This window comes from Saprolegnia parasitica (genome assembly GCF_000151545.1).
Source record: "Saprolegnia parasitica CBS 223.65 unplaced genomic scaffold supercont2.9, whole genome shotgun sequence".
Lineage (NCBI taxonomy): Eukaryota > Oomycota > Saprolegniomycetes > Saprolegniales > Saprolegniaceae > Saprolegnia > Saprolegnia parasitica.
The window spans coordinates 141,973-166,530 of record NW_012156403.1 but is presented as its reverse complement, the minus strand read 5'-3'; the positions used below and the strand labels follow the sequence as shown (position 1 = coordinate 166,530).

Here is a 24,558-nt window from a genome sequence, read left to right as displayed (position 1 = left end):
GCCGTCGCGCAAGTGCCGATGGCACGGGTGGCACACGAGCTGCTTCCGAAGGTACTGCGCCGCGTCGTGTGGCGGTTTGAACGACGCCGAGAGGCGCGTGCAGCACTGGTAGCAAAAGATCTGGCCGCAGGACCGGCAGTGGTGCTTTCGGCGGCAGAACGAGAACGGCAGGTCGCACGCGTAGCACGCCTTGACGTGCTGGTCCGACATCCAAAATCGCGTCATGGACACGGCGTGGCTCGCGTCATCGAGGGCGTCACCATTGAACGCGTCGGTCGCATGCGGCGTGGCCGAGATGGACGCGGCGCTCACAGAGCCTTCGCTCTTGTCCATGACAAACTCGTTCGTACCGGGCAGCGCGAGGCCGGTCGGCTGCGGAAACTGCGTCAAGTGGTCGACGTTACGGTCCAGATGGATCGTCTTGGCGCGTTGGGCAAACACGAGCTGGAGCGATGAGCCTGGCGCTTGGAGGTTCGACCGCTGCACGAGAATCTGCAGCACCTCGTCGTACGGGACAGTCTTCATCGATCGCAGCGCGACGTCCGTCAAGATAGCACCGGGCTGGACACCGGCCTCCTTCGCGCTCGACTTGGGGTTCACCGAGTCGACTTGGCACGCGTACGTCGAATGGATGCCCAATGGCGACCGGCGAAACACGACGCCAAAGTCCATGGGCCCGCCCCGCGTGTCGACGCGTAGCTCGACGATCACCTTCTCGTCCGAGACCGACGTTAGGCCGCTGGCGTCGTCGCTGGCGAGGTCAAAGTGCGAGAGGCTCGTCCCGAGGCCAGGCCGCAGCGCGCGCTTGACGTCGGCTGTCGGTGACGGCGGGTCATGGGCGAAGCAGTGGCCGATGATCCCGCAGAGCATGCGAGGTCGGCGTACAAAGAGGTGCTTTGTAATTTACACAGCGCCTCGTAACCCGTTAGCAACCGATTTGATTGGCCAAATATCCGGTCGGCGACCAATCGCCATCGAGATGCGCTGAATTTCCGCGAGATCCAAAACTGGCAGCATGCGGATCCTGGCCTGGCTGCTCCTGCCACTCGCCGCCCGAGGCGACGCTGCCGTGCCCCGCGCCGCGTACGTCAACTCGATCGGCAACGTCGGCGCCGTCCAGGTACGCTACGCCATCGGCGCATGGGCCACTGACGAATGCTGCCATAGAACATCCGCCTCGAGGCCGACCTCGCGATCCCAGCCGGGCGCGAGCTGCAGCTGCCGATCAACGTTCCGCCCATCGTTATGGCTGTCAATAGCAATGCACCGGCCAAAGTCGTGTCCGTGACGACGACACACGCCGACGGCCACGTGGGCGTCGGCGAGGTCATCGATATTAGCGTGCAATTCAACAGCGCCATCGATGTTGTCGGCGCGCCTGGGCTCGTCCTCCGCACCGGCTGCCATTCGCAGGCGTGTCGAGTCCCCGAAATACAGACTTTTATCTGCCGGGCCACGTCAGGTACGACTGTGCGCCACCTGCCCTTTCGCGCAAGCTGAACTCGAGTAGGCGCCTTCGCCATCGCGTTCAACGGACAGGCGGTGGCCAACGTCCCGTACAACGCAACGCCGTCCATGCTGCGCGAGTACTTGCGGCGGCTCACGTGCATCGCAGAGGTCACCGTGGTCTACGATGCTGGCGTCTCGGCGTGTTCGTTTCGAGGCACCACCGTCCACGTCACGTTTGACCGCGTGAACTTTGTGGGCGTGGACGGCGACCTGCCACCGCTCACGACCGACGCACGCAACACGGGTGGCAGCAACACTACACTTGTGCACCATACATTTCCCGTGCTTTTATCGCCGGTCGCGACCGAAATCCAAGCCGGCGTCTGCGTCGTCGACCGGACAGCGACGTTTCTTGGTGCTGGTCCGAGCGTTGTCCGCTTTCGCTACATCGTACAACCCGGCGATGCCACTGCCGACCTCGAGTACGCGGGTACCGACGCGCTACTGCTGCGCTCTGGCGATTCGATTGCCAACCATGGCACGACGATTGCCGCCAACACCAAGCTCCCGGTGCCCGGGCGACCGCCGGCGTGGGCCACAGGCGGCACCTCCAGCCTCGGCGTCAATGCAGCGATCGTGGTCAATACGAGTACTCCTGTCGTTCTGAGTGTGAGCTCCAATACGCCGAATGGTATCTACGGCGTTGGGCAGCTCATCGAAATTGGGATCACCATGTCGTTGCCTGTCGCGTTCACCGGTGCACCTTTCTTGGTGCTTGCCACGGGTGTCAACCCGGCCGCGTGTCCGATCGTGCGAGTCGACGGCGGTGGCACGATCCTCGTGGCGCAGTATGTCGTTGGCCCTGGCCACACGTCGCGGGATCTATCGTACGTATCGCCGGCGTCTCTCGTGCTCAACGCCGGCGACAGCATTCGCCGACTCTCGACGTCGCCGACGACCGACGCGAACGTCACGCTTCCGACCAACGGACGCCCGGGAAGTCTTTTTGTCACCAAAGACATAGTTATTGAATCGACACCGCCGTACGTGACATCCGTTTACGCAATGTCGCCTCCCGGCGCATACACAGCGGGCGACGTACTGCAGCTGGCCGTCACGTTCTCGCGCCCCGTGTCGGTCGTCGGAGCGCCAGCGTTCCAAGTGAGTACCGGGTCCAACGATCTCTTTCCCGGGTTCGTCGTCGAGACAGTGCCCACAAATGGCAATCCGTGCGTGTTTACCTTCCCCAGCGACCTCGACCTCTCGTGGATCCCGGCGGGCTTTCGCGTCTCGATCGGCAATCAACTGTTCACGGTGGTGAGCGTCGTTGGACCGTTCGTGACGATGGCCGAAGCCTACACGGGTGCCCCGGTGGCGACCAAAACGAACGGCGCGTCGCCGTTGCTGAGCATTCGAGCCCCGGGGTACCAACTCGCAACGTATCTCGGTGGGTCGACCTCGCAGACACTGCAGTTTCAGTACATGGTACAGCACGGAGACGCGTCGGTGGACTTGACCACGTGCTCCGACTTGTTGTTTCCGCTGGGTGCTAGCATCCGCCGACAATCGACGACTCCGACCACGAGCGTGACGCCGGAGCTGCCGACGCCCGGCAGCATCAACAGTCTCGATGCGAATGGGGCCGTCCTCATCGACGCCACTGCCCCCATCGTCGTCGCTGTGACCACGACGAACCGTGACGGCGTGTATGGCCCAGGACAAACCATCACCGTGCTTATCACATTTTCGTATCCCGTGGCCGTCGTCGGTCTTGGAACACCCCGGGTGCTCGTGAACACGGGCATCGACCGATTCGCAACCTACGTCGGTGGCAGTGGGACACCGACACTGACGTTTGCGCTGACGACGCTACCGACCGACGTCGCTGTCGCTTTTGGCGCCCTCAGCGCCGATGCCATTCGCATGCCCAACGCGCTCGTCTCGGTGTGTCGGCTCTCGGCCAATCCGCGTCTCCGCGCCGTTCTCACGCTTCCATCGCTCGTCGTCGGCCAGATTAGTGTCGACCCGCTCGCACCTACCATCACCAGCGTCGCGTTGCCATCGACGTCGCTGTTTCGTCCCGGGGACAACCTGGACGTGCTCGTGACATTCACAGAAGCCGTGGATGTGACGGGTGTGCCGGTCGTTGCGCTAAATGTCGGAGCAGCCGCCTACGTCTCAGGGTCCGGCTCGAGTACGCTTCTCTTTCGATACATCGTCGGGCTTGGGGATGCTACGGCTCTTGTCGATGTCGCATCGATCTATGTGGTGACGCTCACGGCAGGGGCGACGATCCAGTCCCACACGACGGCGCATGCCGCGTGCTTGGTCGTGCAGCCGACAGTGGCGCTGGACCGTCAACTGCCAGTGACAAGTGAGCCCGTCGTTGTTTTGTCCGTTCGCGGCGTCTCTATCGACGGCCTATACCCTCTCGGATCCGTCGTCACCGTCGTTGTCACGTTCACCGACCCTGTCGTCGTACCAGGTGCGCCGCGTCTGTGGCTGGCGACTGGTAACCCTAATGGCGACCAGCCCGCTCTCTTTGAGAGCGTCGACGCCAACAACGTGTACTTCACCTATGTCATCCAGGCAGGTGACGCAGCGTCTCGCATCACTCTCAGCGACTCGAACGCTCTGCGCTGCTGGAACGACAATGGGCTCAATCTGGACCCAGGAACGGATGCCATCAACGTCGGTGCAACGGCCCTCGGCAACGCCATCGTTGTTGGGTGGACCGAAGGCCTCGTGCTCCGGGTCAAGCTGTCCAGTACCAACCCAGCACTGCCGCTGTGGACGCGCCTCGACACCGGCGCAGGGCTCAATGTTGACCCAACCAAAGCCGCCGATGGACTTGCGTGCGCGGCCCTCGGCGCGCAGCTTGTGTGTGCGTGGCACGAAACGGACGGAAATGCGTTCCAACTCCACGCTGCCGCCTTCAACGGTGTCGTGACAGCACCAACGTGGGCGCTGCTGTCTCCAACGGGGCTCAATGGGAACGCTGCCTTCGACGCCAAGCACGCCGCAAGCGTTGCTTTCAATGGCAAGCTGTACGTGGCTTGGGCCGAGCGTCAAGCGTCGAGTCTCTGGACACTGCAGATCTCTGTATGGAACAGCAACGTGCTCACGCCGACGTGGACGCGCATCGACGGAACATTGATTCTCGCCGCCGCCAGCGACCACACGTTTCCGACGTGGCAGGTGTACGGCGCGCGGCTTGTGCTTTCGTGGCAGCAAAGTACGCTCACGACATCCACCGTGCGCGCTGCCACCTACAACGGCATCGACAATGCTCCGGTGTGGACCACGATCGACAACGGAGGGCTGAACGCTGCGTTGACGGGACTTGCATCGCGTCCGTCACTGTCCGTGTGTGCGGGAAATCTCTATGCGATCTGGCAAGAAACGGCAACGACCGATCCTGCGCAGATCCATGTCAAAGTGTATATGCAAGGGACGGCGTGGGCAGCGGTATCGCCGTCGGGCGGCTTGAACAGCGCGTTGACGATCGTCGGGACGTTGCCGAAGCTTGCGTGCTCGAGCAACGACCAGCTGTTTGCGTCGTGGCAAGAGGCGACCAGTCCGTCGACGCTGCGAACGTCGCTCTTCAATAGCAACACTGCGCCGCCGCAGTGGACGCTATTGACCGCCGTGGCCAACGACAACGGCGCCGGAAACGCCGCCGGCGCATCCATGGTGCGTACGAGCTCCGACCTGTACTTGGTGTGGTCCGAGACGCTGCCCAGTGGCCGCCTCCAAGCCCGTGCCGCTGTCTGGGACGCCTTGCATATATCGTGGAAGTCGGTGACGTACGCGTGCATTCAACGCGTTGGTTCGGCGTTCAACATCCCGGTGGCCCTGCGCTTACCCGAGATGCACTCGGGCGCGAGTCTGAGCGACCTCAGCCACTTGGCCATCGACACGTCGGTGCCCACGATCGTAGACATCCGCTCGATCAACGCTCCGGCAGGCCTCTACGGCGTCAGTGGCACGGTACAAACCATCGACGTGCTCGCGGCGAGCAGCTCGCTTATCGTCGGCGGCCAGTTCCAGCTGCAGTACAACGGGTATCCAACCGCGTGTCTCGCCTGGAATGCCGCAGCGTCCGACGTCCAAGCTGCCCTCAATGGCATGTCGTCCATCGCCGTCGCCGTCACCGTCTCCAAAGTTGCAAGTGGGTTTCTCGCCGGCGACTTGTTTGTCGTGACGTTTACGTCGCCGACGCTTGGCGTACAACCGCTGACCGTCGGCACCGATTGCTCCCCGCTCAGTTGTGCGTCGGGTCTATCGGGTCTGGCGTGCGGCACGGTCGTCGTCAATGCGGCGCCGTTGCAGCCCGGGTTTCTCGACTTCCAAGTCGTCTTTTCTGCGCCAGTGCAAACGTCGGGCGCACCTCCGACGCTGACGATTGCAACGGGCGTGGCAACGACGGCAGCTGCCGTGTACACGCAGGCATCCGCACTGCAGTACATCGACGTGGGCGTCACCGGCACCAGCGTGGTCGCAGGCGGCAGCTACCAGCTGCAATACGGTACGGCGACGACGGAATGCATTAACCCTTTCGTCGCCGACGGGGCTCCAACGTCGTTGCGTGTGCAACTTCTGTCGTTGCCTGCGATTGCCACGCTTGGCGTCGCATCCATTCAAACCAACCGCGTACACAACGGGTGGCGCCACACGATTCACTTTGCCACGGGCGCGCCGCTCGCGCTGACACCGGCGCCCAATGGTGTCTGCGACGGTCTCTCGGGAGCCGTGCAGACAATCGATGTGACTGCATCGGGCGCATTGACATCCGGTGGCTTTACGGTCGAACACGCTGCTGTTGGCTCACCGAGTGCCTGCTTGAGCTACGACGTGTCGGCAGCGTCGCTCCAAGCAACGTTGACGGCTCTCTTGGGTGGTATCGCTCGCGTGCAAGTGACGCGGCAAAACCACGCTCTGCGTCATCGCTATTCGATCACGTTCAGCGATATTACTCTAGCGCAACATTCCATTGAAGTCGCGACGACTGGCTGCGCTGCGTTTACGTGCGCTGGCGGCCCATGTGCATCGAGCGCCGTCGTCGCCAACGCTGATTACGTTGTTGCCGTTGCCGCCACGTCGATGGCAAACTTTCGATACGTTGTGCAGCCAGGCGACAACATCGCGCAGGTCACGCCACATGCACTCTCCATCGGGCTTTCTCGCGCTGGCTCGGTACCGCCGATGTCTGTGAGCACTGTGCTGCCGTCGGTAGTGTCGCTGCCGCCACTGCAGCTGTACGCTGTCCCGATGCCAGCCGTTGTTCGCGTCACACCCGTCTCTGCCAACGGGGCCTACAGCACTGGCGACCGCATCTGGTTTGCGGTGGAGTTTTCACAAGCTGTGCTCGTGCTTGGGCGGCCCAAGGTCGAGTTGAACTCGAATGGCGTCGCTTTGTATCGTTCGGGCAACCTCACGACGACCCTTCTGTTTCAGTACACGGTGCTAACGGGCGAGACGTCGGCGCAACTGGATGTGTTTTCGGCGTATTCTCTCCGAGGGCGTGTTTTCTACTACGACGCCACGACGTCGGCGTTGGCACCGGCGACGTTGACGCTGCCAGTGGGCATCGGCAACCCGAATAGTCTTGCAGCTCAAAGCACCGTCTCGATTGATGCGTCGATTCCCAGCGTCGTGAGTGTCACGTCGACCAAGCCGGCGGGAGTCTATGGCGCGGGCGAAGTGATTGATTTTACAGTCCAGTTTTCACTGCCCGTCACCGTGACGGGGGCACCGTCCATTGCGTTGACGAGTGGAGGAGCGGCTGTTTTTTCATTTGCAGGCACACGTCAGCATATTGACATTGGAGCCACGGCCGGCATCACATCGGGACAGTACGCAGTGATGTACGGCTCGTCACAGACGAGTTGCATCAACTACGACGACGTGGCAATGCTCCAGACACAACTGCTTGCGATTCCGGCGATCGCTGCAATCGGGTTGACCTCGGTCGTCGCCGCACCGTTTGGCGTCGGCACTCGCATCACCGTTCTCTTTGCCTCGTCGGTGCCGTACGCTGCGCCACTGGCCCTGATTCCGGTGCAAGTACCGCAATGTGCGCCGCTGACCGCAGGTGTCAACGACAAGGCGCTGCTCAGTCGAGGCCTCGACGCCAGCCTTGTTTTCCGCTACACCGTCGGTGTCTCGGACGACACCACTCTTCTCGACAAAGTCGGCGCGGCCATTAGTCTCAACGGCGGATCGATCCAGCGCCAGAGTTTGCAGCCGTCAATCAACGCGCTGGTAACGTTACCGACGGTGCAAATACCCGCGGTTCGCATTGTGGGCGCACCGCCGACGATTACTCTGGTAACCATGCGGACGATCGGAGGCCTCTACGGTGTGGCATACCCGCCCGTACCCAGTCCTGCGACGGCAAAACCTGGCCAGATCGTGTTCGAGCTCGTGTTTTCACTGCCAGTCGTCTTTGAATCCGCGGTGACCATCGCCATGAACTCGGGTGGGACGGCGGTCGTCTTGGCCCAGGTCACTCCAACGACCTTCTCCTTTGTCTACACGGTGCAGCTGGGCGACGTGACGCCCAGTCTCGAGTTTGCGAGTCCGCTGGCACTCACCGGCCGCATCGTGACGCTCTCGACGTCGCGCTCACAGGTGGTGACACCGCTGCTGCCGCTACTGGGCCTCTCGGGGGCCAACGTCATTCAAATCCAGCCAACGCTTCCTGCAGCCGTCACCTCGATCACGTCGAATCACTCGAGCGGCAGCATCGGCGCCGGGGAAGTGGTCGATGTGCAAGTAGCGTTCGGCAAGCCCGTGTGCACCTTCTCGGGCGTCAATATCCATCCGCGCTTGCCCGCCGAGGGACCCGACATGGTTGTTCACAACGCACTCACGTACCTTGCGTGGAGCGAGCGGTCGTCGCCAACGCAGAGCACGGTCTACGTCTCGACCTTCGACGGTGTCGAGTACCGCGACATTACGTTTCCAGCAAGCGGTGTCAACCGAGATCCTCAAGGCGATGCGGCGCACCCCAAGCTCGGGGTTTGGAAGGATGGCGTGTTCGTAACGTGGGCCGAAGATGGCATCATCAACGTTGCGTCTTTCAACGGTCAAGTGGGGGCGCCGTCGTGGACACTGCTGCCGTTCATGGGTACGAATGCCAACCAAATTGCAGTGGCGACGACACCCGTGCTCATGGAGTACCTCGGTGCACTCTTTGTCGCTTGGGTCGAGCGGCCCGTTGCGACGCCGACAGCCAGTGCCGTTCGCGTCGCTTCGACCACCGCCGTCGGCGATTGGAGCTTCTACGACACGAAGGTCGGTGGCTACGGTCTCAACAACAACCCAGCGACCGAGCCGACGCTCTATGAGTTTCACACACAGCTGTACCTCGCGTGGGTCGAGACGCATGCAACGACCAAAGCGAGCTCGGTCCACGTGGCCATGCTCGCGTTGGGCACGATGACGTGGGTGCCGATTCCTCAAGTGGGCGTCAAGCAGAACGCTACAGCGTCGGCTGTAACGTTCTCCGTGCTCTCGACCACCAACGGCAGCGTCTTCAAGTTGCATTGGTCGACGTCCGGCGCTTCCAACTCGCAGCTGCCACAGCTCCACGTCGCCACCGTGTACCCGCAGTATTGGAAGGAAGACGAGCGACTGCGTGGGACGCCCGGCGTCGACATATCGCTCACATTGTGCCAAGGCAGCACGTTTGCGGCGTGGCGACGGCCGATCGTGGGTGTGGCAACGCAAGCCGTCGTTGGCGTTGTCCATGCGTCAGGGTTTCTCATGTTGAGGACTTCGAGCCTGAATCATAACGCCAGTAGCGAAGTCCTCGGCCTCAAACTTGCGTGCTTACCAACTGGCCTGGGGCTCTTCTGGACCGAGTACGACGGCGTGGCCGCCAAGGCGCGACTGCAAACGGCGCCCGCGACGCTGCCGTTGCAGTGGACGGAAGTGCTACTGGACTTTCCGTCTCTGGCACTGACGTCGGGGCTTGTGGCGCTGGGCACTGATCGCAGCGGCTCATGCGCTTCGGTACTCAATTTTCGGCTGACGGTGCCGGCGTTGGCGCCGCTGATCCCGCTGCTCAACGTTGACTCGCTCCATACCAACCGCGGTGCGATCTTGGAGGCCAAAAATGCGTTTGGCCCAGCCAACCTCGTACTGTTTCCAGGAGCCACCGACACGCGAAGTCTCAGCTACTCGACGCAACTTACTATCGACACGGCACCGCCGACTGTCGTTGACGTTTCCACCAATACGACGGCGGGTACGTACGGTGTCGGTCACGTCCTCTTCCTCTTTGTGCAGTTCTCTGCGCCCGTCACTATTTCATTTTGTGCCACGGGGTCGGCGGCGGTGCTGCATTTTGAGTCGTCCGAGCCGTCAATGGACGGGACCACTGTGCGCTCGGCGCGGTACGTCAGTGGCAACACCACGGATACGCTCACGTTTGTGTACACGACGGGCGCATTCGATGCTTTCTCGCTGTTTGATTACCCGCTCACGACTTCGCTGCAACTGAACGCGACCTGTCGCGGTGCGATCTGGCGTGCCGCCTCGACGGCAACAACGGCGGCATCGCTGACGCTGCCGGTACCTGGTGGCGGCCACTCAATCCGACGCGTGCCCATCACGATCCGCAACACGGCGCCAATTGTCACAAACATCGTGTCGGCCAATGCTAGCGGCACGTATTACAGCGGTGACGTGCTGGTTGTCCGCGTGAGTTTTTCGCTGCCCGTAGTCGTCACCGGCGCGCCGAGTCTTTGGCTCGTAGTCCAGCCAAACGGTGTGGTTGGTGACGCCGTCTACGTCGCAGGTTCGGGCACAACAACGCTCTCGTTTCGGTATGTCGTGGGTACCAAGGATGCGGGGCCGGTGAGCCTCTGGGATGACCGGATCGCGCTAACAGGAGTCGACTTTACCTGGGCGTTACGGCTCAACGGTGGCTCGATCAAGCGCTTGGCCACTATCCCGTCGACACCGGCGATCATCGCCTGCCCTGCACCAGGTACACCGGGGTCCCTCGATCTCAACAGCCAACTTGAACTTGTGTCGTCGCCGCCACGCGTGCTCGCCGTGACAACCTCCAAACCCGACGGCACGTACGACGTGGGCGAAACCATCGACCTTAGCATCCGTTTCTCGCTGCATGTTGCCGTCACTGGCGTTCCTCAGCTCGTCTTGAATGCGAATTCGTACGGCACTGCTACGGCGTTGTACACTGGAGGCTCCGGCTCAACGACGCTGACGTTCCGATACAAGGTGCAGTGGGGGGATAGTGCCAATCCCCTTGCGTATGTCGGACCCGACGCCCTCGTTCTCGTACCGCCGCCAGCCCTTGACCTTCTTCCGTCTCTGCCGTTGGCTTCGGCTCGCCTGCTCTCGACGCATCCCGTGCAGCCCGCCGATTTGACACTACCGCCCTTGGGGCCACTTTCGCAGGTCAACGCCCCGACCAACCTTGAGCAGAGCGGCCACTTTATCAGCATTCGCACCGATGGCTACCGACCCCTGCGCGTCGGTACGACCGCGTCAAATGGCACATACTGCGTCGGCCAAGTGCTACCGCTGTATGTGCGGTTTCCAGCACCCGTCGTTGTGACCGGCGTACCGTCGCTTTTACTCAACGTACCGTCGAGAGCGACGTACGTTACCGGCTCCAACTCGGATTCTCTCCAATTTACCTATATTGTGGCGCCCGGCGACGTCGCCGCCGCCCTCGATGTCGCTGCGATTGTACTGTCGGCGAACCAACGGATTACGGACCCGACCGGGCTGCCCGTATCGTTGACGCTACCGGCCTTTGGCTCGGGCGCCAGCTTGCGCGAAACGGCAGCATTGGGCATCGCCGGTGTACCCCCCACCGTCGTGCGACTCGTCGGTGTCTCTGCGTCCGGCACCTACGCGGCTGGAGACTCGGTGACCTTTGCCGTCATGTTCTCTGCACCGGTTGTCATTTCAGGCGCTGCTCCCGTTGTCACCCTCAATACTGGCCACGCTGCCAGCTACCTCTCGGGCTCCGGTTCGACCTCGCTCGTGTTTCAATACACGGTGCTGGCGGGCGACAATGGCGTACTGGATGTCGCGGGCTCGAGCGCGTTCGCCGGCCTTGTGCTTGGCCAATCCACGACCCCGACGACGCCCGCCAACGTTGCTGTACCAGCTCCCGGTGCAGCGTCCAGCCTTGCGGGGACATCGACACTGACTGTCGTGTCGATACCACCCGTTGTCGTCGCCGTCGCGTACGTAGATGTGCCGTACCAGAGTCGCGTCGTGTGCACGAGTGGCGACACGCTGCAGATTCAAGTCACCTTCTCGACAACCGTCGTCGTCGCACCAGGCGTTGTGCCGACACTGACGCTGGCGACGCGCGGCGCAACCAACACCGTCGCAACGTATCTTGGCGGCTCGGGATCGCGCTATTTGTTTTTCATGTATATCGTCCAGCCCACGGATGCTGCGTCCGTGCTCGAATACGCTGCCTCCAACACACTGATGGGGTCGATCTACCTTGCGAGTGCGGTGCCAACGGTGCTGGCCAACTTGGCCCTGCCACCGATTGGACGGGGACACAGTCTTGGGGACCATGCCGTCGTCACAGTGTGCAACACGTGTCCGCACGTGGTATCGGTCACGAGCCCCTCTGCGACGATCGTCAGCGCTGGCCACGTACTCACGTTGACGGTAACATTCTCAGCACCGGTGTTTGTAGAGTCCGGGCAGCTGCAGCTACGGCTTGCCATGCCACTCGAGCGATATGCCACGTATGCCAATGGTAACGGGTCGGCCAGTCTGGAGCTTTCGTACACGGTGCAGACTGGCGACGACGTGTTTCCAGTTGAAGTCCTCAACAAATATTCGCTGTTCGGCGCCACCGTCGTGTCGGCGGCGACACCATCGCTTGTGGCGTCCCTTCAGTTGCCACCACCCGGCGGCGCCAGCAGCTTGAGTGTTCTGACGCCGATTCGAATCGACACGTCACCACCGACGATCACGCACGTTTCAACGACGACGCCCGACGGGACCTACGGACCCGGTCAAGTCATTTCGATCGGGGTCACGTACTCGTATCCAGTCGTCGTGACGGGCGTCCCGACGTTGACCTTGGCGCTGACGACGCCCAGCGCGCGTCTGGCTCTCTACAGTCCAAGCACATCGACGCCGACGACGCTACAGTTTCTGTACATCGTCGCTGTCGGAGATGCTGTCTATCGACTCGACTTCATGAGGCTCTGCAGCCAGAGTCTTCTGGTTCAAAAACTCGAAGGGTATGACACGGCGGCGACGGGCCTCGGTTGTCTGCCGTCCGGCTCGGCCCTTGTGCTCAACGGCGGGTACATAACTTTGGGTGGATTCTTAAAAGATTCAATGCTCGCACCGTAGAACGATCAAGGCACTAGCGACGACACCCACCGTCGATGCATCAACTGTCCTTCCTGCCGTGAACCCGTGGCCACTCATGCGCTACGTCGGCGTCGGCAACAACGCTACGTATGCGTCGCCCGGAGCCGGTCCTATTGCGCCGGCTCCGCCGCAGAGTCTTTGCACTTACACAGGCGAAGGCTCCCAGTTTCTTCTTTTGAGCAATGGGATGCCCAACCACGCCTTGCCGCCGACGGTGCAACCGACGAGCTATCTCTACGAACTTGCCCGCTTTCCGTTGGTCGGGTTTGCCCGCCGTCGCCCAAGTGGCATCGTCGGTATCTTGATCAACGGCGTGCCGATCAACAATTCAGCACCGGAGGCGACTGTCGTCGTCGCCGACACTTGCGGCGGTGCCGTCGACGGTTTGGGGCGGTACATGTATGTGGCAGCGCCAGCCTGTCTCGCTCCGTCGAATGGGTTAATGGGATTTGCCTTGGACGGGTTCCCGATCTATGCGATGCCATCAAGAATCGCCTCGCATCTCGACGAGTGCAGTGGCCGCGTCGATCGCGACGGCCTCTACCGCTACTACCTCAACACGACGCTTCTACAGACGTCGGGGACGTTTTTACCATGCTACAAAGGCACGCCGGTGTCAGCCAACGCGGCCGCCACGTACGAGCTGGCAGCCATTGCTGGCGTTGAAGGCTTTGCAGCCTCAAGCATCAATCTCAAGCAGTTGCAGCTGATTCCCGCCGATGTCTCGGGGCTCTGGCGCAACCCATCCAACGTCGCCGTCAACACGACCGCGTTGTTTCTCTACGTGTCGAGCACGGGGCTCCCGGACGGGGTGTTTGGGCCATTCCCAAATGCGTACAATCCACACAAGATCAAGCGTCGAGCGTATACGTTCGTGCTTCCACGGTCGCCAACGTGGAGCAATGTGCCGACGCAAGTGCTACCCGGTCGCCCCATCGGTGTCATGCTCAACGGCATACCTTTCTACAGCTACACCGACAGCAGCGGCAACTCGTTGCGGAACCCCGCCACCGCCAACTACTTGATTCTGGACGCCTGCAACGGGTACGTCGACGGCACCGGCGCGTACCGATACTACGCCGCGCCCGACTGCCTCCTCGACGCACTAAACGACGTCGCCGGGACGCCGTCGCCCATTGTCGGATACGCGCTGGATGGCTACCCGATTTACGGGCGGTACGACAGCACTGGCGCCATGCCGCTGGGTCTGGACGCGTGCAACGGCAAGTGGCACGTGGATGGCAGCTACGGCTACCACGTGACGGACGCACCGCCCTATACGATCGGCTGCTTTCACGGCGTCGTGCCTGCGACCTCTGGCGCGCCTTTGTACCGCAGTCTCTCGGCCTCGAGTGCCATCACCATCTCGTCGGCGCCCCCACAGATCCTCGATGTCACAAGTCAGCGCAGCCCCGGTATACGAGCACGTTGATGCGATGTCCGCTCACGTTTGGAAATAGGAACGTACGGCGAGGGCGACACGGTGGATTTTCAAGTCTTGTGGTCGGCGCCCGTCGTTGTCACGGGCGTCCCGACACTAACGCTCGCCATTCGCAACAACGTTACGAGCTCACCTGCCTCGGCACAGTACGTTGCCGCCCGAAGCTCGGCGACGACGAGTGTCTTTGTCTATACGGTGGGACCACACGAATTTGCGCCCAGCATTCGCTTGGCGTCAATCAACGCGCTCGTGCTGCCACCAGGCGCCAGCATCTATCGACAAGCGACCGTACCCACGCTGCCGGCGGTGCTAACTTGCCCCGCCATGGCACTCGTACTGGCCGATCGGTAAGCAAAGTTGCGCCGCGGGCATCAACTGACGCGGCGATGTAGCGTCCAAACAGTGGCGACCGTGGAGCTCAAGGTTCGAGGATTGTACCACTCGGCGGCGAACGCCGTCTCTGCCGTTGTTGTGCACAACGACATATCCGCATCGCTCTTTCAGCCGGTATCGGCGTCGTCGTCGGTGTTTGGCCGCCCCGTGCCATTGATGCCAAGTGCAAACGACAAAACAACGGGCCTCGGCGTCGATGTGGCGTTCGTCGATATGGCGTTCGGGCCCAACTTGGCGCTGGGAGGCACCGCGACGCAGAGTTCGACGTTTGGTGCGAGTGGTGCTGCCCAGCATGCCATCGATGGCAACCGATCTCCGTTTCACGCGAGCTTGGGAGCGTCTCGGACATCCGGCGACGAGCCGACGCCGTGGTGGCAACTGCGGTAATGTGTATTGGCGTATCCTTAGCTGACAAGCATTGCTAGACTTGCGCAGCCCACGACCATTGGTACCATCAAGCTCTTTCAAGTATCCCAAGCGACGTCGCAGCTGGAGGTCCAACTCGTACAGACGTCGGGGCCAGTACTTGCCGCCGGCAGCTTTCAGCTGGTTTTTCAAAGCTGCACAACCAACCCCATCGCCGTCGATGCAGTTCCGAGTCGAGCAGACGAAAGCGTCTCGGCCATGGGCTCGTCTTTTCAAGCGCTTTTGGAACCGTGCGTGGGTGCCATTGCCGTCTCCCGGAGCGCGGTCCAGCGGCTCAACATGTACACGTGGAGCGTCACCTTCCTCGAGACGCAGGGCGACGTGCCGCTCCTCCAGGCCGTCGGCGTCACTTCGCCAACGCTCTCTGTCTCCGTCTCGACGCTGTTTTCTGGCACTGACAACACATTCTATGCGTACCAAGAGCCGTTGGCGCCTGCGTTTAACCTGCTCTTGCCGTGCTACGTGATGGTCTTTGATGCCCTGGCCGCGATGACCTTCGAGTCCTACTTGGATGCGCTCGCGAACGCTGTGTGGAGCCAACAAGTGACTTCCGGTGACAAGGAAATCTCGCTAGTGCTGCCGCCCGGCGTCCGTGGTCAGTACATCCGCGTGCAGCGCACGGACAACCTTGTCTTGTCACTGGCCGAGGTCGAAGTGTACGCCGAGTACCAACGGTCGTTCTCCCAGTACAACCAAGGCAGTCCTATTCGAGGCGCTTCGTTTGCTAGTCCAAGTGTGCAGGCCTGGGCGCCCGAAGTATCCTTTGCGTATGCCTTTGGCGGCACCTCGAGCGTTGGCGCGTGGACGCTTCTTCTCCACGACCACTCCCAGTACGCCTCGTACTACCTGCTACGCCTCTAAGTTCTCTGTGTAGAACCTCGGCCGTCGACGTCGGCGGCATCTCGGATTGGCAACTTACCATCACCAACAGCGCCGGCACCTCGGTGACCTACTACATGGACGTCATGGCGCGGCTCTTGACACTCCCCAAGTACGGACAAGTGCTGCTGGACATTTCGCAGACCGAGGCGGATTACCTTGACACCGACGGCAACAACTACCTCGATACGACCGAGGCAACGACGTACTTGACGAATTACTGGCCGCAGTATGCACTCTTCGATGCGTTCCAGCGCTACCGCGTCCTCGCAGAGCTCCTCGAGACGTACGCGTCGACGGGCCGCGTGCCCGTGTGGGGCGAACTGGGCCAGCAGCGAGTGCGCCCGCGGATTTGCGCCACCTGCGTCGTGCCACCGACGCACTTGGAGCTCTACTCGGCAGCGTCCCGCGCAACGGCCAACACGTTTGTGTTCAAAGGCCGGCACATCCAGTACGCGCCGCAGAGCGCTGCGTTCGTGGGCCTCGATGCGCTCTCGTTTAGCATCTCGCTCGACAATCAGGAGAGCGCTGACCCCGGGCTCGTGCGCATCGAAACAATGCCGTGTCGGGAGGCGACGTGCGCCATGGACGTCCACGACGCGACAAGCCCGTACCAGGCGCTGGCGAGTACGCTCGTCAACTACTAAAGTGCCACGTCATGAGTTGGCTCTTTGTAAATGCAATATCGGTCTTGGTTTCATCCTGTTGGCTACAACTTGTACCGGTACGACACATGGGCGTCGGGACGACGACACCTATTAATAACGACGACGACGACGACGCGACACGGACACCGCCTGTCTATATGTCCTGGAAAACCGTGTCACTTGACTTCTATCGTTTCCAAAACGATATCGGTTTGGTGACGTGCAATTCCAGCGGAGTTTCTATACCTTGGGAAAGGTCCAGTAACAATCGCCTGGCGGTCATGGAGCACGCGACCAAGATCGCGGGCCCGTCCATCGACGTACATGGCGTCACGGACCCGGGCAACCCGGCCAAGGAGAACCAAGACACGTTCTTCACTCTGCGCCACCGAGACCACGTGGTCCTCGCGGTCTTTGACGGCCACGGCTCGGCCTGCGGACTCCTCGCGTCCTCGACAGCGCGCGACTATTTCCGCGAAAAGCTCAGCCTCCACGAGACGTACACCGAGCTCGAGGCACAGCCCGAGCGCACGCTGCGCCGTCTCTTCCACGACTGCCACCTCGCCATCAAGGCGGTGCGTCTCGACCGCTTTCTTCTCAAAAGGCCAAAGACAACTGCTGTAGGCGCTGCGGCAGCGCTACGAAGACGCCAACAACAATGTGCAGGAGCGCAAAGGCGGTTTCCTCGTCATCAAACCGACGCTTTTACAGCGGTCCGTGCTCGTCCAAGGCGGTACGACCGCGTCGATCGTCATCATTCTCCACGGGACGAGGCTGCTCTGCGCCAACGTCGGCGACTCGGCCGTGCTTCTCGCGTCCGGGTCGGCTGTCGTCCCCGACACGTCGTGGAAGGCGCTCTCACCGATGCTGCGAGTGCACTGCGCCCACGGCCCACGCTGTTCGCAACCCCCAGATATGAACGTCGAGCCGATCAAACCGCCACTGCTCCTGTTGCTGACGGGCGAACACTCGCCGGAAGCCAAGTTCGAGTTTGAAAATGTGGCCAGGCAGCGCCACGCTCCGCACGCGCCGCTTACGCCCGAGCTTCTCTTCTTGTACGACAGCATCGTGCCAGGCGTCTCGTCGAGCGGGAAGCGGCTCACGCTGCGCCAGAAGCACGCGCTGCTGGAGCGCCACCCGGTGTTTTGTGTCCGAAAGAATAGCGAGATTGAGAGCGCCGGCGAAGGCAGCTACTACAAGAACGTGCGGCAGGAGTGGGCGTCGCTGTGTTGCACGCCGGGCAGTGCCAAGTACCACGAGTCGCTCGCGTTTACGCGGTCGCTCGGCGACTTTTACATGCACCACTACGGCATCACGCACGAGCCCGACATCTTTGACGTCGCGCTCGATCGGCTCGACCACGGCGACCACCCGCCGACGTTTTCGCTGCTAGTGGCGAGCGACGGCATCTGGGACAGCTGGCACTACGGCGAAGCCGCGGCGTTCGTGGTCGATGCCCTCGCCACCGGCAACGCCGAGGCGGCCGCCACGTCGCTCCTCGCTCGCAACAAGCAAATCGCTAAAGATGTCTTTGGGTCTCAGGTCGACAACATGACGGTGATCGTCGCGTCGATCCGGTACCACGCCGAGAACCAGTAGGCTCGTAAACAACTACTGCCAACACAACACACACACATTGTATTTTGCGCCTCATTCGAAATTGACGTCGTCGTCGTCGTCGACCACAACGACGGGCGGGGGGCTGCGTGGGACGGCGCTCGTGGGCTCGATCGGCTTGGTCTCGCTGATGGCCGTCACGACGAGCTACGCGCGATGAGAGACCACCTCATGAAACGAAGTGCGTACGGTGTGGTTTTGCCCGCATGCGACGGACGCGACCTTGACCGAGTGCAGCGCTTCGACCAGTCGCGGCGTGAATTCGTCGTGGTCCTGGCCGTGGCCGAGCTTGCCGTGGGCCCCGTGCCCCCACGTGTAGAGGTCGCCCGTGTCTGCCACACACAACACTGAGGCAAGACACGGTGCAGGACGGCAGTACCCGAGACGGCGGCGGCGTGCGACGCCCCGCACGAAAGGTTCACGATCCGCGTATCGACCAGCGCTTCGATCCACTCGGGCGACTCGACGTACGGGAACGTCGAGTTGGTGCCGGCGTCGTAGTTGCTTCCAAAGAGTGCATCATTGTCCGTGTCGCCCTAGACCATCCGTGATGATAATTTGTGTTAGGAAGGCGCGTACGAGGCCGAGCACGCCGTGGTCGCCGGCGCCCCACGCGTACACGTCGCCGAACGACGAGATGCCGATTTCGGCAAACGTGTCTTGAATGCGGCGCTTGTACGTCTCCTTGATGCGCACACTGGCCTGGTCGAGACCTCAGTAGCATGGCATCGCGCGCCCACTGCGTACCTCGTGCGAGACCATGAGCACGGGAATGGTTATCTTCTTGGCTTGCGACAGCGGGTCGCCGTAGCAAGCGTCAAAGATGTGGTGCGTGAGCTACACGCGTGGATAGTCCTATCGAAACGATTGCAGAGGTACCTTCTTCGGCGTTACGTCGAGCGGGTTTTGGCCAATGATGACGGCGACGGCGCCGAGGCTCTGGATTTGAACCATCTACTCCGACTCGATGGCTCGAAGCAGAGCGATGAAAGAAGATATCGATCAACCTGCTCGGAGAGCTTGTCGTCGTGCGACGCGAGGTGCGCGAGCACGGGCCGCTTGGTCGCGTTGAGGAACGCGAGTAGTCGCTGGCCCGACGATGCATTGAGCATGACGCTCGGAATGTCAAAGGCAAACGTGTCGAGCTCCGTCGTCGCCAGCGGAAACGCTTCGGCCATGAACGTAAATGCGATCGCGACGGCCGCCGCCCCCGCCTCTTGCGCGTCCTTGACTTTGGCCACCAGCGCGTACATGAGCCGCTCGATGACCATGCCGACGTCGTCGTCCGCCGACTCCATCGGCAAATCCGTCTCTTCAAAGTGAAGCACGACGAGCTTTCCCTACGTGTGATCCATGGCATCCCACGTTTTGTATCGAGTTGATACGGGAATTTCGTCCGGACGGACATAGTGCGAGAGCGACGCGAGCTTTTGGGGCGTAAAGAAGATGGGGTACTGGACTCCCTTGCTGTCGACGCTGGGACCAAACATCGACGGCACGACGGGCAGCGAGAACGCGTCGTTGCCGTCGATCGTGAGCCACACGCCCGAGGCCTTGCCGCGGTCCACATACACCATCTAGTACTCGTCATGAACCAGTGCTACAACAGCAAGAAAACGAGATAGCACCTTCTTGGCGTACTCTTCCTTGTGGATGTACGAGGCCGATGTCTTGACGACGCCGGGTGCAATGAGCGGCGCACTGAGACCAGTGCAAATCTCGACGGGCGGCGCGCCAAAGGTGGCAGCGACCGCGTACATGGCGTCGATCTCGGGCAGCTTGAGGTAGACGCAGCCAGTGACCGCCATGGCGTACTCGCTCCCGACATGGATGCTCTCGACGTACAGCGTGCTGAGCGCGGGCGAGAGACGCGGTGAAAAAACGCTCTCGGTGGATCGGCGAAACCCGGCGCCCCACTCGTAGACGTTGCGGTGGCTGCGTCCGACGGCGTAAACGCGGTTGCCGCCGACGCCGATCGCGCCAATGGGCTCAGTCAAATTAATGTACGTCGGCGAGTGCATGTACGTGTAGTTGCTATGGACAATGTGCTCGTCGAGAAACCCAACGCGGAACTCGTCGGCGTAGCCGAGGCCGAGCTGGCCGTCCGAGCCCTCGCCCCACGTATAGACGCAGCCGTCGGCGGCCAGCGCAACGCTAAAGTAGTAGCCGCAGGCAATCGAGACAACCTGAATGTCGTCAAAGAGGCTCTTGTCGAGCTTGAGCGGGAGGTCGATCACCGGGTAGAGCCGGCTCGTGTGCGCGTCAAACTCGCGCTGGAAGAGTTCGTTCTCGGCGGCGTGCGGATCGCCGTGGCCGAGCTGCCCGAAGTCGCCGGCGCCCCACGTGTACACGACGCCGTCGTCCGAGAGCGCCATCGAATGTCGGGCGCCGAGGGCCATGGAGACGATCGCGACGTCGGTGAGATCGTCGACGCGCCGAGGACATGCGCGGACGGCGGCCGCCGGTTTTTCCAACGAGCCAAACGCCCCCGGGGGGCACGCCCCCCACGTGTACGCTGCGCCGGATGAGGTCACAGCGCTCGCGTGCACGCGGCTGGTCGCGACGCCCACGACGCGCTGATCGTTGTGCTTGAAGTAGAGGACGAGGCGCGGCTGCTTGAGTTGCGAAGAGAGCTCGAGGTGCTGGTGACCGAGAAGGCCGTGGTCGTTGGCGCCAAAGCTGTAGATCGCGCCGCTCGAGGCGTTGCGCTCGACTTTACTGCGGCGCAGTCCTTCCTGGCGCTTCTTGCGGTGCAAAATAGCGTCTTGTATCTTCTGCGCCTATGTCTTGATACTTTGATACGGCGACGCTATTGGTGGTGTACCGCCATGTCGAGCTGGGCGTCAAGCTGGAGGCGCCGCTGGAGCTTGCGGTCAAGCACGTCGGACCGTGCGAGCATGCCTCGAACGACGCGCTGGATCGTAATGGCGGCTTCCTCGGGGTTGTACTTGTCTCGAGGCACGTAACACCGGAGGAGGTTGGTGATCTTGGGCGTCCGTCGCACCCACTGCACGAACGGCTCCTTTCGGAGGTCGTCGGTTGGGTCTAAGCCGCAGTCCCTAAGGCCTTGTTAGACGCCTCTTCGTTCTTGCATGGCTCCACAAACTCAAAGCAGAGGGTTGCGAGCTCTTCGATCTGGGACATGGGGCAGAGGCGGAGTAGGTGCGGGCCGAGGCCCCGCGTGACCTTGGTGAGGCCGCGCACCGACGACTTGAGCAAGATGAGGAGCTCGTCGCGCGTGATCGCACCCGAGGTGTTGAAGTCGAACAAGTCGAACACGAACGCGGCCTTTTCGAGGAGCTTCCCAAAGCCGCCCGTGATGGCGAGGGCCGTGATGAACTCGAGGCCGTTGACGACGCTGCTGCTCGGCGTGTTTTTGAGCGCGTCAAACCAGCGCGCCACGAGCGGCGTAAAGAGGTCGTTGTGGTGCAGATGCAGCATTTCCTGAAAGTGCGACGGCGTGAGGCAAAAGTTGAACGAGATGCGCCGCAGCTGCAGCGACAGCACCTCGATCTCGGCCTTGCCCCTACCCCATTTGGATGCGGTTGGTTTCTACAAGTGCTCGTACCAGACTTTGGTGAGAAGTTCAAAGTCCTCAACCACAGCCGTGTCGCGCTCCCGGTAGTGCACCTGGGAAAACTTGCCGCCCATGCTTCAACTGGACTGGATGGAAAACTACGAAGTTGTTCCAGCGACGTTTCGCCCAGCGACGCCACCTTCTGCGTTTAGCTAGGTGTTTGAGCTGCTACAAGCGGATTGCAGACTTGGACCACGTGCAGTGGCAACGACAGCTCATACCAGGTCCAGCATGTCGCCGTCGCTGGTTGAAGTGGGATTAAGATACCGATTCCTCAAGTACGATGTGGCCGCGGAGGTGCGCCCCGAGGAGGTGCGCCCCGATAAAGTTCGGATCGCATCGCACTTGATCGAAGCGCAGCCAAACGAGGGGCCGAGAATTTGGTGACCTCTAGAAATGCATATCTGGGATATATCGAGTATTCGCAGGATTCGTCCCGCTCGCACAATTGAAGAGGAGCATCCAAGAAGAGGACCATGGCTTCGAGGTAGCCCATGCATGGCAGGCGAATCGATGCTCATGAGGGTGTAGATACGACCGCGCGATCACCGTCTTCTCGCCGGATGGGCACCTCTTCCAGGTCGAGTACGCCATGGAGGCTGTCAAGAAGGGCGCGATCGTCGTCGGCGTCCGCGGCGCGGACGTGGTCGTCTTGGCCGTCGAGCGCAAGGAGACCGCCAAGCTCCAGGACCCGCGCACTGTGCGCAAGATCTGCAAAGTTGACGACCACATTACGCTGGCCTTTGCCGGCCTCACGGCCGATGCGCGCGTGCTGATCAACAAGGCGCGCCTCGAGTGCCAGAGCTACCGCTTGACGGTCGAAGACGCGCCGTCTGTCGAGTACGTAGCTCGCTACGTTGCCAAGGTCCAGCAACGCTACACACAGCGGGGTGGTGTTCGCCCATTTGGCATTTCGATGCTCATTGCGGGCTGCGACACGAAGGGCGTGCCCCAGCTCTACCAGACGGACCCGTCGGGCACGTTCACGGCGTGGAAGGCCAACGCCACGGGCCGCAACGAGAAGTCCACGCGCGAATTTCTCGAAAAGAACTACGTCCAGGACATGAACGAGGAAGGCGCGATCCGCTTGGCCATCAAGGCGCTTCTCGAAGTCGTCGAGGCTGGCAGCAAGAACATTGAAGTTGCGGTCGTGCGCCGGGGTGGCATCGTCTCGGTACGTTGTGGATCCAGTTGATCTACAGCATGGCCTCCACGACTGATGCCCTTTCTCTTCTGTATGGTAGACGGTCGAAGATGCCACGGTCGAGGTCGTGTGTGCGTCGATCGAGAAGGAGAAGGAGGACGCGCGCCTCGGTGCTGAGAGCAAGTCGTCGTCATAAGTGCATTGCAAGGTGAAGGTCGCTGGCGACAACCCGACAGCGGCTTGCATCACGCATCGATCGTTCTGTAATGGATCGTAATGAAGACACATTTGGCATGATCCTCGCCGAGTATATTGCCGTATCGCGGTCCATCATGCATGCAGCGCTTGGCCAAAGCGATGGCAGTACAGCCAGGGTCATATCGGCATCCTGCATGCGCTGGTCGCCGGCGCTGGCCAATGCCATAGCCACCACCAAGGATCGCATTTACCATGCAGTTGCATCTTGCATGCGCCATCCTCCAAGCAGTCGCCGTCCTCGAGCTGTCCATGCTGCGATGGATCGCGGTCTGCGGCGGATACGCGATCCTTCTTATATCATAACCTGTGAAAGTTGATATGTGAAATCGACTGCTGGAGACGGCGCCTGCCACGCGGTACCACGTCATCGCTTTTGACTCGGGCCTCGTAATGCACGCCACGCCATTTTCGGCATTTCATACAAACAGCCAGAGAAAGGTGCCCAAAGGTATTTAATTTCGATATCGAGTTTCAAAGGTTGTCCACAGCTCCCGCTTGTTTGTGGCTGGCAAAGTGGGAATCCTCTCGAGACCAAGATGGCGAAACCCGTGACGAAGGCCGCGCCCTCCGTGGCGGCCGAGGCCAAGGGTGACGACCCCGCCTTCGCGACGATCTCGGGCTCGGTCATGGACCAGAGCAAGGTCATCTTTGGCGTGCCGGTCTCGTCGCCGCCGGGCTACGACATTGAGGACGACAGCTCGACGCTCGCGCCGGTGCTCAAGTATGGCCTCTTGGCCGCGATCTGCCTCATGTCCTTCTCGATCCGCCTCTTCTCCGTCGTGCGCTACGAAAGCGTGATCCACGAGTTTGACCCGTACTTCAACTTTCGCACGACCAAGTACTTGGCGTCCGAGGGCTTCCTCGAGTTCCTCGACTGGTTTGACGACCGCGCGTGGTACCCGCTAGGGCGCATCATTGGTGGCACGATCTACCCGGGTCTGATGTACACGGCGGCGCTCGTCTACTGGGTGCTCAACTGGCTCAACATCTCGATCAACGTGCGCAACACGTGCGTCTTCTTGGCGCCAATGTTTGCCGCCAACACTGCGATCGCCTCGTACATGCTGACGAAAGAAGTGACGAAGCGCACGAGCGCGGGCCTGCTCGCGGCCGCGTTTGCTGGCGTCGTGCCCTCGTACATCTCGCGCTCGGTCGGCGGCTCGTACGACAATGAAGGCGTCGCGATCTTTGCGCTCATCTTTGTCTTCTACCTCTGGATCAAGGCCGTGAACACGGGCTCGATGTTCTGGGCCGCGGCCTGCTCGCTCGCGTACTTTTACATGGTCGCTGCGTGGGCGGCTACGTCTTCATCATCAACATGATCCCGATCTAC

At 61.4% G+C, this 24,558-nt stretch overlaps 7 protein-coding genes across 7 annotated transcripts in view; 5 read left to right on the top strand and 2 right to left on the bottom strand.

Moving 5' to 3' along the window:
- SPRG_19498 (hypothetical protein) overlaps positions 1–870 on the bottom strand; it is a gene marked incomplete at both ends in the record, with an annotated part of 5,433 nt that extends 4,563 nt beyond the window's left edge. The window contains one exon of the mRNA XM_012342364.1: positions 26–870. Within this exon, the coding sequence (XP_012197754.1) occupies positions 26–870 (845 nt within the window). The remainder of the gene's footprint in view (positions 1–25) is intronic.
- A 145-nt stretch (positions 871–1,015) lies between these two features.
- SPRG_03504 (hypothetical protein) lies at positions 1,016–15,064 on the top strand (the record flags this gene model as incomplete). The annotated part of the gene is made up of 6 exons (XM_012342092.1): positions 1,016–1,120; positions 1,168–1,462; positions 1,511–12,773; positions 12,823–14,258; positions 14,304–14,631; positions 14,677–15,064. The coding sequence occupies 6 exons, from the start codon at positions 1,016–1,018 to the stop codon at positions 15,062–15,064; spliced, it is 13,815 nt and encodes a 4,604-aa protein (XP_012197482.1).
- Positions 15,065–15,301: 237 nt separating this feature from the next.
- On the top strand, positions 15,302–16,629 carry SPRG_03503 (hypothetical protein; the record flags this gene model as incomplete). Its single annotated transcript, XM_012342091.1, has 2 exons — positions 15,302–15,933; positions 15,978–16,629. 2 exons carry the CDS (start codon positions 15,302–15,304, stop codon positions 16,627–16,629), a joined length of 1,284 nt encoding a protein of 427 aa, XP_012197481.1.
- Positions 16,630–16,890: 261 nt separating this feature from the next.
- SPRG_03502 (hypothetical protein) lies at positions 16,891–18,278 on the top strand. The gene is made up of 2 exons (XM_012342090.1): positions 16,891–17,204; positions 17,254–18,278. The coding sequence occupies exons 1-2, from the start codon at positions 16,911–16,913 to the stop codon at positions 18,226–18,228; spliced, it is 1,269 nt and encodes a 422-aa protein (XP_012197480.1). The 5' UTR covers positions 16,891–16,910; the 3' UTR covers positions 18,229–18,278.
- Position 18,279: 1 nt separating this feature from the next.
- SPRG_03501 (hypothetical protein) lies at positions 18,280–21,914 on the bottom strand (the record flags this gene model as incomplete). Its single annotated transcript, XM_012342089.1, has 12 exons — positions 21,815–21,914; positions 21,353–21,772; positions 21,071–21,305; positions 19,875–21,026; positions 19,632–19,823; positions 19,254–19,586; positions 19,126–19,200; positions 18,994–19,083; positions 18,826–18,948; positions 18,626–18,782; positions 18,436–18,578; positions 18,280–18,393 (listed from the first exon to the last, which is right to left on the bottom strand). The coding sequence occupies exons 1-12, from the start codon at positions 21,895–21,897 to the stop codon at positions 18,280–18,282; spliced, it is 3,117 nt and encodes a 1,038-aa protein (XP_012197479.1). The 5' UTR covers positions 21,898–21,914.
- Positions 21,915–22,254: 340 nt separating this feature from the next.
- SPRG_03500 (hypothetical protein) lies at positions 22,255–23,275 on the top strand. The gene is made up of 3 exons (XM_012342088.1): positions 22,255–22,310; positions 22,355–22,997; positions 23,068–23,275. Exons 1-3 carry the CDS (start codon positions 22,300–22,302, stop codon positions 23,161–23,163), a joined length of 750 nt encoding a protein of 249 aa, XP_012197478.1. The 5' UTR covers positions 22,255–22,299; the 3' UTR covers positions 23,164–23,275.
- Positions 23,276–23,761: 486 nt separating this feature from the next.
- SPRG_03499 (hypothetical protein) lies at positions 23,762–24,547 on the top strand (the record flags this gene model as incomplete). Its single annotated transcript, XM_012342087.1, has 1 exon — positions 23,762–24,547. The coding sequence occupies one exon, from the start codon at positions 23,762–23,764 to the stop codon at positions 24,545–24,547; it is 786 nt and encodes a 261-aa protein (XP_012197477.1).
- Between the last annotated feature and the right edge of the window lie 11 nt (positions 24,548–24,558).

What these genes read in the sequence shown, in the direction of transcription:
- SPRG_03502 (XM_012342090.1), top strand. Translation starts at nt 16,911, where the DNA reads ATGGAGCACGCGACCAAGATCGCGGGCCCGTCCATCGACGTACATGGC. An exon ending in GCCACCTCGCCATCAAGGCG is followed by an intron (nt 17,205 to 17,253) that starts GTGCGTCTCGAC and finishes CAACTGCTGTAG; the next exon opens with GCGCTGCGGCAGCGCTACGA.
- SPRG_03500 (XM_012342088.1), top strand. An exon ending in GCCGGGGTGGCATCGTCTCG is followed by an intron (nt 22,998 to 23,067) that starts GTACGTTGTGGA and finishes TCTGTATGGTAG; the next exon opens with ACGGTCGAAGATGCCACGGT.